Raw genomic sequence first — 14788 nt, 5'->3', positions numbered from 1 at the left:
CCATTTCATCCCATCTCTATGGAAACCAGGGACCAAAATAAAGTGGAAAAACTGCTGCCAGTGCTGAGTGTTTTTTTATGTTACAGGAAATAGTAGTCGTTTTGAAAATGCCCCATTTACTTCATGTAGAAGTTTGCTTCGGTTCACCACATCTGTTTTTTACATGGGTACATTTGTGTACAAAGTGCACAAGGGCTATCATAACATAAATAGGTTTAAATGTTTACACAGGCCTAGAGATTGGTTGGCAACCCCAGGAAATCTCTGATAATTAGTAGAACCCCCCACAAGTAGGGAGATCCTGTCTGTAGCATACTGCTGTCATCACCCATAGTTTACATGGAGGATGGCAACTTGTCAGCATTTAGTCTCCGGCCTGTAGCTGCGCATTTTAAAATCTGCTGAATGAAACGGTAAGGCACAACTTTTACGCTGAAGCCAAAAGGTCTCTGTTTCCAGTTTGCATCACACATTTTCACAGTTTCACTATCACTTAGTAAGTAGTTGGCGAGTGTTTGCAGACCCACGGTGAGACTAAAGCAACCTGCTGGCAACCAAAGGCAATTGCAAGAAAGGGGCCGGGTCATGGGGGCAGCAGCCTAAGCAGAGAAGCCCAGACATCCCTTTCCCCAACCACCTCCTTCAGCTTGTCCGGGGGAACACCAAGGCAATCCCAGGCCAGCCAAGAGATATAATCTCTCCAGCGTATCCTGGGTCTGCCCTGGGGTCTCCTCCCGGTGGGACACGCCCAGAACACCTCACCCCGGAGGCGTCCAGGAGGCAAAGAAGTTCAGTGATCCGGGAGGAGCTCAGAGTAGAGCCACTGCTCCTCTACATCGAAAGGAGTCAGTTGAGGTGGTTCTCTAAGGAAGAGGCCAGCCACCCTTCGGAGGAAGCTCATATACTTGTTTCTACACTGTAGCAACTGCCAGCAACCACTCACCAACTAGTTGTGGAATAACATAGTCTTCTCTTGCGACCAGTGTTTACCAGGGAGTTACTGATATGTCTCTAGGCCTTAGTTCTTCTAGGCCTTAGCAATCAGTTCCACAGTGTCTACCAGCAAACTCCAATGACTGGGGGTTAGCAGATGTCTGCCGAACAGTCTCTAGGCGTGTGTGATTGGGGCCTTAAAGGCCTGGAGCTGAGTCAAACTCAGTCCACTGAGATGAGGACACAGCCTCCAGTTGACCAGTAGGGCAACCCAAATATTTTGTGCAAAGCTGTGATCTGATAATGGTCCTTAGATTTAAGAGATCACAAATCTAATAACCTGTTTTTCAGATTTGACATTTCAGAGTTGTATCAATGATGTGATCGAAGAAAAGAAAGACGATAATTAAAACCACTGCAGAATCTCTCTGGTGACACTGGGTGGAAAAAACTATTGCAAGGCCATAAGACCACAATTTAGGGCTGGGCGGTATGGCCTAAAATTCATATTGCGATATAATTTGAAGCATGTGCGGTAACGATATATATCACGATATATTCTTTTCTTCTGTATAACGTATTTTCCACACTATAAGGCACACTTAAAATCCTTTAATTTTCTCAAAAATCGAGAGTGTGCCTTATGTATGAATTCTGGTTGTGCTTACTAACCTCGAACCAATTTGGGCGTGCAGAAATCTGTTAAAAAATGTTTTAGTATAACTTTGGTAAGCCACACTGCTTGATGGATTGTCAGAGCATTACGGCTGCCGTAGTGAGGAGCTTCGCGGAGTAATCTGGGTCCAAAACTCCGTCTGAAGTTGGACTACCTGGTGTATAATGTTGTGCTACGCGATTGCTAGCGTCACAGCTATGTTAGCACAAATTTAGCACAGAGAAGCTGGAGGATGAACGCCAACATTTTTTCCGCTCGATAAAAGTTAACGTGAGGGATTCTGGTGGTCAGGGACAAATGCAATCGCATAGCAGGATGCTATACACGGGCCAAACTTCAGTCAGGAGAACAACTGAGATTATTCATCCACAATACGAGGTTAGTTATTAATATAGTGCAACAACATGGGAATAGAGCAGCTGCGAGAGAATTCAACATTAATGAATCAATGTTACGGAAGTGGAGGAAGCGCAGTTTTTGGCTTTCCCCATATTTAAAGAGTGCTTCATCTCTTTGCTATGACTGTCGCCCGCCATAATTTGCAGATGATAATGGTTTTAGCCGCTGCGATGCTTTCGACCAAAACAGGCGCAGATTGATGACATCATCAACATGCGCTATCGCGATAAAGCGATATAGTCAAAATCTCTATCGTTGGCCAAATTTATATCGTTTCTATCGTATATCGTTTATATCGCCCACCCCTACCACAATTATTGCATGATCACATGATGAATAGCCTGTGGCCATGAGTTAGTAATGCATAGAAATTGCATAATTAATTCTTAGTCTGTTCACAGAATATAGAATACAAGGGTAAGCGCAACAGGGGTTTTTATCACTCAAAGACAGCAACAATTTAATTTAACTGTATTTTATTTAAATTTTTGTAATTTGAAAGAGTATGCTGGAGAACTTAAGACAGCCTATAGTGATAACTATAGGCTGTAATTACAGGTTCCAGAGGGTGCTCTTCAAGCAGTTTAGTGGAGAGAAAAGTCATCTAATGCAAAGAAATGCAAAGGATCCAAAGTGCATTAGTACTCGCTGTTAAAACAAAAAAAATGTCTTTGGAAACAAAGCATCAATCATTTAAATTTAGAAATCAAAGCACTTACTATAATCAATTCACATCATCAGGAGTTGCTGCACAGTACCCTATGGACTAGGGCTGTGCGATATGACCAAAATCTCATATCCCGATATAAGACATCTATCGTCCGATAACGATATAAATCACAAAAATGTAACATTTTCTGTAAATTCTGTGAATTTCGGGCAGCTCAACTTGCGTGAAGTGTTTCCTGCTGGGAGCCGTGTACCTGGAGTCGAGTGTTTTAACCAATGCATGACATAAGTTATAACGGCTGCTGTTTTCTTTGTGAGTATTTATTACACAGCGTGCTGCAGGGAAAAGCCTGTTTTAATGTTTGAGACTAAGGTTTATTTTTTAGCACACAATGCATAAAAACAGGCGCTTGTCCGTCCATAGTGTGGTTATATTAAATATAAGAGAAAGAGAGAACTTTAAGAAATTAATATAGCCAATACAGTGACCATGAAAACGATGAAAAAATATTGCCGTAAACAGTTTATTTTGTGACACCACAAAACAAACAATAGCGTAAAATGAAACGATAGACGTTTTTATATCGTCATCCGATATATATCGTTATATCGAACAGCCCTACTATGGACAGCAACTTCCTATGGACATGCTTTTATTCTAAAGTGGAAGAGTAAACTATTTGGTGTTTTCTCGCAAGATCTAGTGATGTTCTGAACTGCTAGACACCGGAAGCCCGCACCACGAAGCAGGATTTGGGGTCATGCAGGTAACTTCTGGGATAATGCTGCTTTATACACAAAAGCAGGTTATTCTTTACTAGTGTACATCGCTCAGTAATTTATGCTGGAAACCTACTTGTTTTCCTACTCAAGCAGATTACTCTACCTTTGTGTGCAGAGTGCAAGAGTCTAGTCTAGTCTAGTTTTTTAACAGCATCTGAAGTCTTAGTCGGTCTCTAATGATGATCAGTAGGATATATGGATTCTTACATGCATTTACAATCCTGTCCTAATTCTTTTTAGCAAAACACTGATTTACAATTTTAAGCACCTATTTGTACATGGTCTAAATTTACACTTACACAGCTGCAGAGCCTGTGTTGTTCTCAGTCTATATTATGTGCTTTAATATGATAGTGTCTTACTTTATAAAATCAGTTGCTCTGCTATAGATCCTGCTAACTGAAGCCCTTGCATGTGAACGTGCTTTTAGCTAGATTGATAAACCTTGGGTTAACTTTTGGACTACATCGTGACCATGAGTTATTAATTTTGTGGCATTAATATTCTTTTACACCTACTGTGTGGGGTGTAAAGTAATCTTCATCTAGGATTCAGCTGAGTTGCTATGCAAAATTATATATCAACACATCAAGCAGTTGTGCATATATGCTATTGAAAGTGATGGAGTTATTAAATAGTAGTGTTGTCCTTATACACTCAGGTCCATACAGTAAGTACCGTATCTGTCGGACCATAAGACGCACCGGATTATAAGGCGCATTAAGTGAAACAAAACAATCAGATAAGTCAAACTTTACTCAACTCCTTTTTCTTACTTCCTCCACTTCTGTACCATTGATTCATTAATGTGGAATTCTCTCACAGCTGCTCTATTCCCATGTTGTTGCAGTATATTAATGACTAACCTCGGAATTGTAGATGGATTTTTGTCCCTAACCATCGGGAACCCTCATGATAACTTTTATCGACTGGAAAAAAGTTAGTGTTCATCCTCCAGCTTCACTGTGTTTATATTATGCTAGCATAGCTGTGTCGCTAGCGATCACGTAGCACATCATTATATACCAGCTAGTCCAACTTCAGTAACCCTACAAACATTACTGCTGTTTAGTTTTCATTTATGTTGGAAGTGATAGCAGAGCTGTATGTTTTCATTTGTTTCAGAAATCTCTCAGTCAGAACATGCTATATCATGTTAAGGTGGAAGCTAGCGAGCTAACTTCCTGCTAACTTCTAACTCCATTAAATTTAATAAATTCTGTCTTCATGGATGCCTGGATGTTAAACTTAATTGTTACACCTGGTAAAGCAGCAATGCTGATCATTTTATTAAAGATGAAAGAATTTAGACAGTTTTTTAACTGTCAGTGATGCTGCAGTGTTCGTTTGACTTTGGGACCTGAAGCAGAGTTTTGGACCCAGATTCCTCTGCAAGGCTCCTGACTACGGTAGCCGTAATGCTCCGACATTAGCTTCGTAGCTTAGCAAAGTCGTACTAAAACATGTTTTGACAGAGTTTTGAGCGCCGTGTACCACATAAAATTGGTTTGAGGTCAGTAAGTGCAACCAGAATTTATACATAAGACGCACTGTCGATTTTTGAGAAAATTAAAGGATTTCAAGTGCGCCTTATAGTGCGGAAAATACGGTAAGTGAACATTCACACATCACAGTGCATTTTAAAATAAGTTAATCCAGTACCTTTGTGAACCATTTTGAATAAAGCAGAAGGATTGTGCTATTGCCCAAATTTGATAAACCTGCTATATTTGTACCATTAGTTACTCAGCTTCATGGAAGTTAATAGTATGATGGACTATTAACTTCCATCTAGTCAACTCCCAAAATGAAAAAAGTAAAGACATCATCTGAAACTCAAATGTGTTATGCTTTTCTGGACTTTTTTCCCCCTTTGCTCACAACATTTTCTCTAGGATAGCATGCTTAGAATACAACTTAGTCAGCAAAAACATTTAGGGAAAACAACTTCTAAATAAGAAAATGCAATGTGTCAAATCATTTATGTAGTTCTATCTCTGCCTCTTTGGGATACTTTAAAAAGATAAGATAAATTACTTCTGACTGACGGTAATTGCTGCTGTTGGTGTATCGAATGCTTCTGAAAGTGAAAGACGGCAAGAGAAAGAGTGGGAGACAGACAAGAAGGGTGGGGGACAGACTCAAAGATGGATAACTCAGACAAACCGCGTGACCCCGAGATGCAAGTAGGGAGCAAAGCCATGTGTGAATATGTGCATGCATTTGCACAGAGATGCAAATGCATGCACAATGCATGTTGAAGATCAGAGCATAGACTTTAAGTCGTGGGAGTTGGAAACGCTCCCATGACAACAAACTGACTAGTATCTAATGTTTGGCAAAAGTTAGTACTTTTTTTGTCTCAAACTCTTATATCATTGTAAAGCTTTTAGTGCCATACGGTATTGTCTGCAAAGTCACACTGGGTTTATCTTTGACAACCGGGAACTTAAAACTCACTGTAATCACAGACATTTAGTGGATTTTCTAACTGTAAGAAGAATATTTTCTTAACATCTACTAAACACCATTAAGGCCCATTAGTGCCTGTTTGAATTGGTTCAGTTTCATCTGACACATGTTGAAATATATAAATTATCAAGTCTGCATTTTTGCTCAGGATTATAGCCTTAATTAAGTAGAATCTTTTGAGCTTGTTAGATGATGCGATGCTGCCTTCACTTTAATCAAACTGCTTCAGGTTAAACCATCTAAGAAGATGCTTTGATGCCAAAACACAGAGACAGACTCAGAGTAAATCACTTTTGAGCCATCTTAAGTCTGTACCATCTGTCACAACTGTTATACGCACAAAACTGAGTGGACTGCAAATTAAACTGTAATTTAAATGCAATAATGACAGTGTTAGCATCAGTTCACATATGTTAGCTCAACAGCTTGTTGAAATTAGCTTATTTTACTACTTGCAATAGAATTAGCAGACTCATGTTGGTGTTTACTCTTCTTTTAGCTAAGTTCTTAATCTGTGATTATGTATAAAGACAGTATAGGTCTCCATTAGTCTATCACTAGAAACATCCCCTTTCACATTATCCTTACTCACTGTTAACATCGGAATATTTAAATGTGCAGCTTTAAGCAATGAATAGGTTCAATGCAAGTAGCAGGCGACATTATAAATGACTTTCAGTTTGTGGAATTACGACATTAGTTGGACTTTTTTTTTTTGAAATTTAAAGTATGCCTCCCTTAACTTTAATAGTTTAGGAGAAGGCTGAGGAATAGGGAATGATGGGAATTGATGGATGTTCCAGCTTCAACAGAGTTCTAACTGACATGAGGTGAAGAAAAAGTTCCATATCTCAATTTTGGAATAACTATGCCTTAAATTATTTGGCATACTCACCCTGCTGTGTGCAATGGGAAAAAAAAGTAGCTACTGACACCATCACCAGCCAGGAAACAATACAGCATGATGATGAGAGTACCTGTCAAACAAGGTCTTGGCTTTTAACGAGTCTAGAGGAGGAACACAGTGAATCTGCAACCCACCTTTCTCATAGTCTGATATGCTGTCTTTGAGCAAGCAGCTGAGCTGGTGGCCATTGAGATGCAGGAAGCGCAGCTGGTCTCGCAGTGAGGTTTCCTCCAAGACACTCTGGATCACGCGGCCAACGCTGTTCTGAGATATGGGCAGGCCAAGGCCTAAGGCCAGGGTTGGGGTCAGGTCAACCTGCTCCACCACTCCTGGTTTCTCCATTCCCGCTGAGAAGACAGGGCAAAAGGGCAAATAGTAAAAAAGACACAGCTGGTGCAATGGCTGATGGTGAAATAATAACTGGCATGCTTTTGACCCAAACAATTTTGATTTTGTTTTGAAAATATTTGTTACCCACAGTGATTTTTTTTCTCTATCTATCAACCTGAATCTACAATCTATCTGGCTATGCTACAGCCGTCCAAGGGAAACAGTAGTTGTGCGATCTCGCGTCCAAATGATTGCTCTGAAGATGGGGACCAGTCTGCAACCACTTGCAGTCAGCTGCTTTTTTTAAAGGGACTTAGGGGGTAAAGAAGGCAATAAAATTCTGGTAAGACAGTCTGCTATTAATTTCTGATTGAAAGAGGTCAAGCTGGCAATTACATGCACCAAAGTTGTACCAATCAAAACAATAACTTTGGTTACTAGCCGATAGGGGTGGGGAAAAAAAATCGATACTGTGTAGTATCGTGATATTTTGTTTGCTAATAATGTATCGATACAGGGACAGCAGAAATCGATATTTTGTTACAAAAAAGGTTTTTGTGCTCTGACTTCAGAGCATGTTGATCCTTTTTCTGAGCAAGAATTCTGACATTCCTTCACTGTCCAAATGTGTTTAACTTTTTTATGGCAGCAATAAACATGACAGTTTACTTATTTTAATTAAGTTTAAAACTTTTTTATTTAATGTAAAATTATATTTTGTTTTAATTTACTTTCAAATTCTTCAGTTGCTGAAGTGGCTGCATAGTTTTCATAAATTGCATAGTTCAGAATAGCTATAATTGTACCAGATGGTTGCATTCAGTTAAGTTGGACTAGACTGTAATACAAACCGTTCAGTTTGTCAACAATACAACTGACTGAAATGAGAGAAAGACTGAGTGCGAGACTTTGATATTAGATAAAATGAATATTGATAAAGTTTACTTTTATGTACAGAATCTGAATATCGCAAAATATTTTTTTTAAAATCGCAATAATATCGTATCGTGCGTTAAGTATTGTGATAATATTGTATCGTGGGATGTATGGTGATTCCCACCTCTACTAGCCGATGGTAACAGCTGTCTGAGGTTTTGTGTCTGCAAATACTTGCCAACTAGGAGGTAAGTGGATAACATAAACGGAAGAAGGTTTGTCTTCAAAATTAAAAGCCCAAATGTGTCAAAACGGACAACTTTTACTTTGACTGTTTGTGGATCACTATAAACAGAAGCCTAAATCAGAAACCATAAAATGAACAAATTGAAAGAAAAAATATCATTATTATATGATTTGTGGTTGTCATTTCTTGAAGCTTGTCAGACACTTAAGTTGATACTTGGCTTCCTATCCTGAGCTTTCAAGTATACAAACAGAGAGTGGGAGTATTTTCCCAGATTGTCATTGGAGTGAAGTTTTCAGGTTACAATGATGAACTAAACTGGTGTGTGATATATTCAAAAATGAACAAAGCAAATCACATGTCTGGGGAAATGGGAGAGCCACATACTGAAGCATGAGACAAACCCCACAGCTATGATCTAATTTTGTAATTGGACACAATGAAATAAGCCTGGGAATTATCCATTTCATATTAAAAGGAGATGGATTTGCAACAAGACACGGGCTTTGCTGTATTAAGCTCATAGCTATTTGGGATAATGCCACAAAGCTATCAAGGATATCGGCCTTGTTTAAATCTGCTAGTTAGCGATAAAGGTCCCAAAAAAAATGTCCAAAAAAATAATAGTCTTCTTCTCAAAGACGAGTACTTTTCAAACCCGCTGGAAAAAATTAATTCATCTTATCAAATGTTAATCCCACATTAACTGTGTCTAAAACCACACATCAGAATTTTACAATGTTGTTTTTTGTTCTCTGACAAGCAGTAAGTAAAAGCCTATACGGTTACGTCCAATGAAACCTCTTTAGAACAGTACCTGCTTGGTTTGCACTGTAATTTCTGACTTACACAGAACGTTCCCACAGAATAGATGTGTCATAACGCAGTTAAAGGTTACAGCGGCTGAACGCTGATTCATAATTGAGAAAACTGTAGCTGGTGGAAATTCAATGTGCAATCCAATATCTGCCTTGCTAATGTAAAATACAGCCATAACCATTCATACATTTTTGAAATGGTACAGTGAGGGATCATTCAGAACTTCTGGAGGTCACAGTTTGAGCACTAGCACATCAAACCAAAACAAATGTGTGTCGACCATGTTTTTTCATTTATGACCACAAAGGTTGCGTATTTATTTTTTAAAATCCAGCTCAAAGGATGTATATAAAAGATGAAGAACGCCATAACACCATCCTAGCTTTTTGAAACAGAATGTGAGGAGCAAGAGGTGGATTAAATCTGAATAAGAAAATGATGGACACTGCACTTTCACAGGGTCAGACACAAAGTAGGTCTGCAATAAACAATATCCTGCTTTGTGCCCCTTTATGACTCTAAAGCTGCGTCCGTGCTGGAAGAAATTCACAGAGCCGAGGTAAAAAGTCAACACTCAGTGACTATGAGGTTAAAAAACCCCAAACCAAGTGGGTGGATCCCAAGATAAATCTGAGTCAACTTTGAGGGGAGTGATTGAAGCAACTACCAATAAGACCACAGGGTATTGCTGACTGATATATAACCTGGTAGTAAATATATTAAAGGTTTAGGCAGCCAGAGTCTGTAATGCCGGCTTCACAGCGATGGGCGAAAATCCAATAGCTCCCTGTGTGGCTGCAGCCTAATGGGACCATAATTTACAAGATGAACATCATATTGTATTCATTAAAATTTGAAACTAGTGACTGAGACCTTAACATCATTAGTAAAATAATTATTGAAGTCACAAAACAAGAGAGTCAATGGTAATTTCCCCATTGAATTCTATTTCATTTGACCTCTTTTAGAAACCAGTGTTGACTTAAGTCAGCTTCTTGAATTACGGCCATTTATATACAAAGGATGCCCTTTTCATTTTAAAGTAATTGAAAAAGACATCAAATTAATTGCCAGGAGAGGCCTGTTCACTCGTTATTTCATCGCAGATTAAGCAGAGAAAAGACCTGGAGTTGATTCCAAGTGTTGAACTTGGATTTGGTAGTTGTTGCCTGAGGCTCTCAATAGGAGGCCTACAGAGCGCGAAGGAGGCCAAAGGAAACAAAACTGAAGGCGGAGGTCGACAAAAAAGCAGCTGTAGTAAAAGCCTACCAGAGCATCTCAAGGGAGGAAACACAGCATTTGGTTTATAGGTTCCAGAGACAAAGAGTCATTGATTTCCATTTAAGTATTGAATACAGTCCCTATATTTAAAAGGATGCTAGTTTGTCCAATCACATTTGAGCATCTGAAAATGGGGACAGTGAATGAAAAGTTTGTAATTGCTACAAATTTCATTTAAAACTGTTGTTAAACTCCTTGAATTAAAGATGGAGGCCGACCATCAATCACATCTTGATTGTTTGATTTAAAATCCACTATGATGGTACATGGTGCTACAACATTACAAAAAAGGTCTCATTGTCCACAAACCTATGGACCTAAATGTATGACAATAATCTGCCTAATTAATACATTATTAATTATGTGTTATTACAACAACAACAAAAACTCCAAGTTTCTTCCTGATTTTTTGCACATTTCCTTGGATAAAAGATGGCTCCTTTGCTGAAACTGCTCTCATAATGCACTCCATCTGCAATGCAGACTCCAAGTTTCCACAGCACACTTTTTTTTTTTAAAGTTGTCAGACCAGTTTCCTATAAAGTCACAAATCCACCTAGATTTCATTTGAGCAAACACAAACTTTCCACTGTCAGTAGAATTTAATAAAACATTCTTTCTGTGTCAAAATCCAAGATAAATACAAATTATCAAAATACATTTTCTAAGCAAAAATCGAGGAGGATGATTACAGAGCTAAACAATAACCAGAAGATTTCTGATACCAACAGTGTCTTATTAACGCAGCTTTGCCCCAAGTAACATCAATTAAATGTGCTGTCAATCTGCAGTAAGAGGGTTATTTTCTCAATGATGCATTCAGATTAAACAGTGAAGCTCAGGTAGTGAGGTGGTGCTGAAGTCTGATCGTCCGCAGCATGTTCTAATGAAAACAACAGACAGATGAGCTCTCTGCTAATGACCTATCATTCTCACAACGTTCAAAATAAAGTTCTGCTAATGAAGGCCACTGATTGCACTAACTGATGCATTAAAATAGAACACACTTGCATCAATATATTTATATCTAAAGTGGTAATGAGTAACAAGTCTGTGCCTACAGAAAGAAAAAAATCAAGGTACAGAACTTTAAATAGACGTCAGTGTCCTCAATGTAGTTCAGTGATTCAAATAAATAGATAATAACATAAAAATGTCCCTACATCAAGGAACTATAGGGATGTTTCATGATTGCTAGAAATCCATCCATCCATCCATCCATCCATCCATCCAGAGAAGGACTGCTCAGTTATCAACTAAAGCTAACATTATTGGTTAGTGAGGGGCATCCATGAACTATACGGGTGAAACACACAGACACACGTATCTGCTGATAGGTTTCAGGTAAACGGCTACTTGAATAAAATACTAAAATGTCACTCGCCAAAACTGAAATCCAAACTTCTGATGGGTGGCATCACACCACTTCCACACTGGCTTCATTGTTCGGCCCTGAAGGCTTCTGCTTATTTTAACTACCGTTAATCGAATTGTCTCAATAGGACACAAACACTCTACAAACACTGACGGCAAAAGACCTCGTGATATTTTTTGATCGTGCTCATTTAAACTTACATATTCAATGTTTCAGACCTGTTTGGATTTTGTTTTATGTTCGTTAGAAAAACTTTAAGGTACAATATTTTCCACTCCGTGTTTGGCAAAAAGATCACCGGTTTATGAATGAACTTGAATGAATGAATTCATTCAAAAGAAGAGTTTATTTCATTGAAGAAAACACATAATTTGAAATGTACTTCATCAACTTTCTGTGGTTGTTGCATGTTTAATATTTAAACCAAAAACCTCTGGTGGTTAAGAAAAGAGTCAGTCAACCTGTGAGCCCAGCAGGAGGCATAAAGTACAAACAAAACCACACACGCTGTAGCAACTCCACTTAACTGTTAATGATTAATTAAGGTGAATGGTTCACATATAAAAAAATAAAATTAAAAAAAGTAAGTGCCAAGACAGTTTCAAAAATAGACTTGGCTGAGAAAGAAGCAATTATCACAACCGTACTTTCACACTTAAACACATTCATCGCTGCAAAATAAAGCTCTGCTCATAAGCCACTGTGTGCAATGACACTGTTCCACACACTAATGAAACGTTATGTGTGAGAACTCAAGAAAGGCTGTAGCAGCTGGCAGACACATTACAAAAATCACACAAGCTCTTCAAGTTAATGGCAAGTCTGCTGCCACCTGCATCCTTTAAACGTGACCTGTTCTGATCACTCCCAGATCCATATTTTCCATTCTTGGACACGAGCAGATTTGATCACATTTAATCTTCTCGTAACATCCTGCAACTTCCCAAAATTGACATCATTTACTCCGTGCATCACCCTGCTAATGTCAAAACCTCAGATTCCTGGCTGCTGCTACTGTTGAAGTTTTAAACCAGCTCACTCTGGAGAGCCTGTTGTTAATTTCATGAACATGTTTGGGTTGTTCACAGCTCATTTGGATTCTTATTCCAATTCTCTGCAGTCAAAGATATGAAGTACTGAGTAATCAGAATGCATAAATGGTGTGGAATAAGTCATTCTAGCCTGTTACCCTCCCTTTAAGCCAACTTTCTTATGATTGGCTGATTTGTAAAGAGAAGGCCTGAGCTTCCGTGGCCAGAATATACCCACTACAAGGTGTTTTACAGAACAAGAAAAAACATGTAAACTGAGCATTTAATACAGTCTGAAGCAAGGTTATTATCGTTAACGAAAACTAACAAAATAACGAAAACTAGAAGTGAAAAAACATTTTCGTTAGCGGAAATAAAAATAAAAACAAAAAAAGGAAAACTAACTAAAACTGTAATGAGTGTTCACAAAATTAACTAAAATTAACTAAATTTATAGCAAAAATGTGTTTAGTTTTCATTGATGTGTGCGTGTCATACAATAGTCAAGGGTGAAAATGAAGTTTAGTTTACAGATTTTTTTCTTGCTGTCTAATTATGCCAGCAGGTGGCAAGTACGTTAGTCGAGTCGTCTGTGTTGCTGCTCCGTCCACGCGCAGAATCATGTCAGGAAAAGTCGGGAGAAAGCGCCACAGTCCAATTTGGGATTACTTTGAATATGACTGTGTTTTGGATAAAGCAAGTGTCTTGTAGTGGAAAGAGACAAATTATGAGGGACATTTCTAAAGGGAAAAAAATCCCACAAACCTTAAAGTGCACTTGAAAAGCTCACACAAGAAGGCTAACCTAGCTTACCTTGAGAAGGTAAGGGAGCACACTCAACCCTCATCCCCAGAAAACAGAAGCTAACCCCAGGCAAGGCAGCGTGATGCATCCCGAGACAACAGGACGGGGATATCTACATAACTGTGTGAGTCAATTGCCTTCAAAAAGTTTATCAATTCACTTGAACCAAAATTACGAACACCCGGTGCTGCGAGAGTTAATAGTATCATTGGGGCCAAGATATACATTTTATAGTTGCCTGGTATCACTGGTTGTTCATCTGCCTTTATTTTTTTTATTTAAAGAACCCATAGGTGGGAATGTGAGTTGTCTGTCTCTGCGTGTTAGCACTGCGACAGACAGGCGACCTGTCCGGGGTGCAGGGTATGGTAGCTGGAATAGCAACATACCCAAGGATAAGCAGAAGAGAATGACTGATATGATGAAACTGGGATTTTGTTACACTTAATTATTGCAAACACAACTAAAACTATAACTGAAACTAATCAAAACTAAACTGAAACTAAGGATTTTCAAAAAAATAAAAACTAAACTAAACTAGCAAACAATTGGTAAAAACTAATTAAAACTGATATAAAATTGAAAATCTGAAGTCAAAACTAAATAAAAATAAAAACTAATGAAAATTGCAAAACTATTAAAACCCTGGTCTGAAGTATTTGGCTCACGTGGATTACTTGAACATGTCCTGAGCCATATTTCATACGAACATCCACACACAGTCACAGGTGTTTTAAGTAACTCTGAATGTAGTGTTGTGTTGGTGCCAGACGGGCTGGTTTGAAACTGGTCAGGAACTGCTGATCTGCAGGGTTTTTGCTACACAGGTATCTCTAGGGTTTATAGAGCAGGTACAAAAAATACAAAGAGAAAATCTTTCAAGTGAGCAGCAGTTCTCTGGGTAAAAATGCTTAGTTGAAGCCAGAGGTCTGAGGTGAATGGCCAGGCTGCTTCAAGCTGATAGGAAGAGAACAGCAACTCAAATACCCACTAGTTACGGCCAAGGTATGCAGAAGAGCATCTCTGAACATGTTAAGCCTTGTCTTCCAAATGCAGAAGCAGCAGAAGACCACATCTGTCAGCTAAGAACAGGAAACTGAGGCTACAATTTGCATAGGACCATCAAACCTGAGGAGCAGAAGATTGAGATTCTGAACAGGCAGTGTTTCTTCAATATCTGCTGCGA

At 38.7% G+C, this 14788-nt stretch overlaps 1 protein-coding gene across 2 annotated transcripts in view; it reads right to left on the bottom strand.

Moving 5' to 3' along the window:
• Positions 1-14788, bottom strand: part of pigg (phosphatidylinositol glycan anchor biosynthesis class G (EMM blood group)) — a 97090-nt gene that overhangs the window by 60592 nt on the left and 21710 nt on the right. For both annotated transcript variants that reach the window (XR_014876087.1, XM_085172729.1), the window contains exon 6: positions 6974-7186. Coding sequence is in view for 1 of the 2 variants with exons in the window: in XM_085172729.1 (XP_085028855.1) it covers positions 6974-7186 (213 nt within the window). In the remaining variant the exon portion in view is untranslated. The remainder of the gene's footprint in view (positions 1-6973; positions 7187-14788) is intronic.

The sequence above is a fragment of the Neolamprologus multifasciatus genome, chromosome 2, assembly GCF_963576455.1.
Source record: "Neolamprologus multifasciatus chromosome 2, fNeoMul1.2, whole genome shotgun sequence".
NCBI lineage: Eukaryota > Metazoa > Chordata > Actinopteri > Cichliformes > Cichlidae > Neolamprologus > Neolamprologus multifasciatus.
Note: the sequence above shows the minus strand (reverse complement) of the source record. Positions and strands in the feature narration are given on the sequence as shown.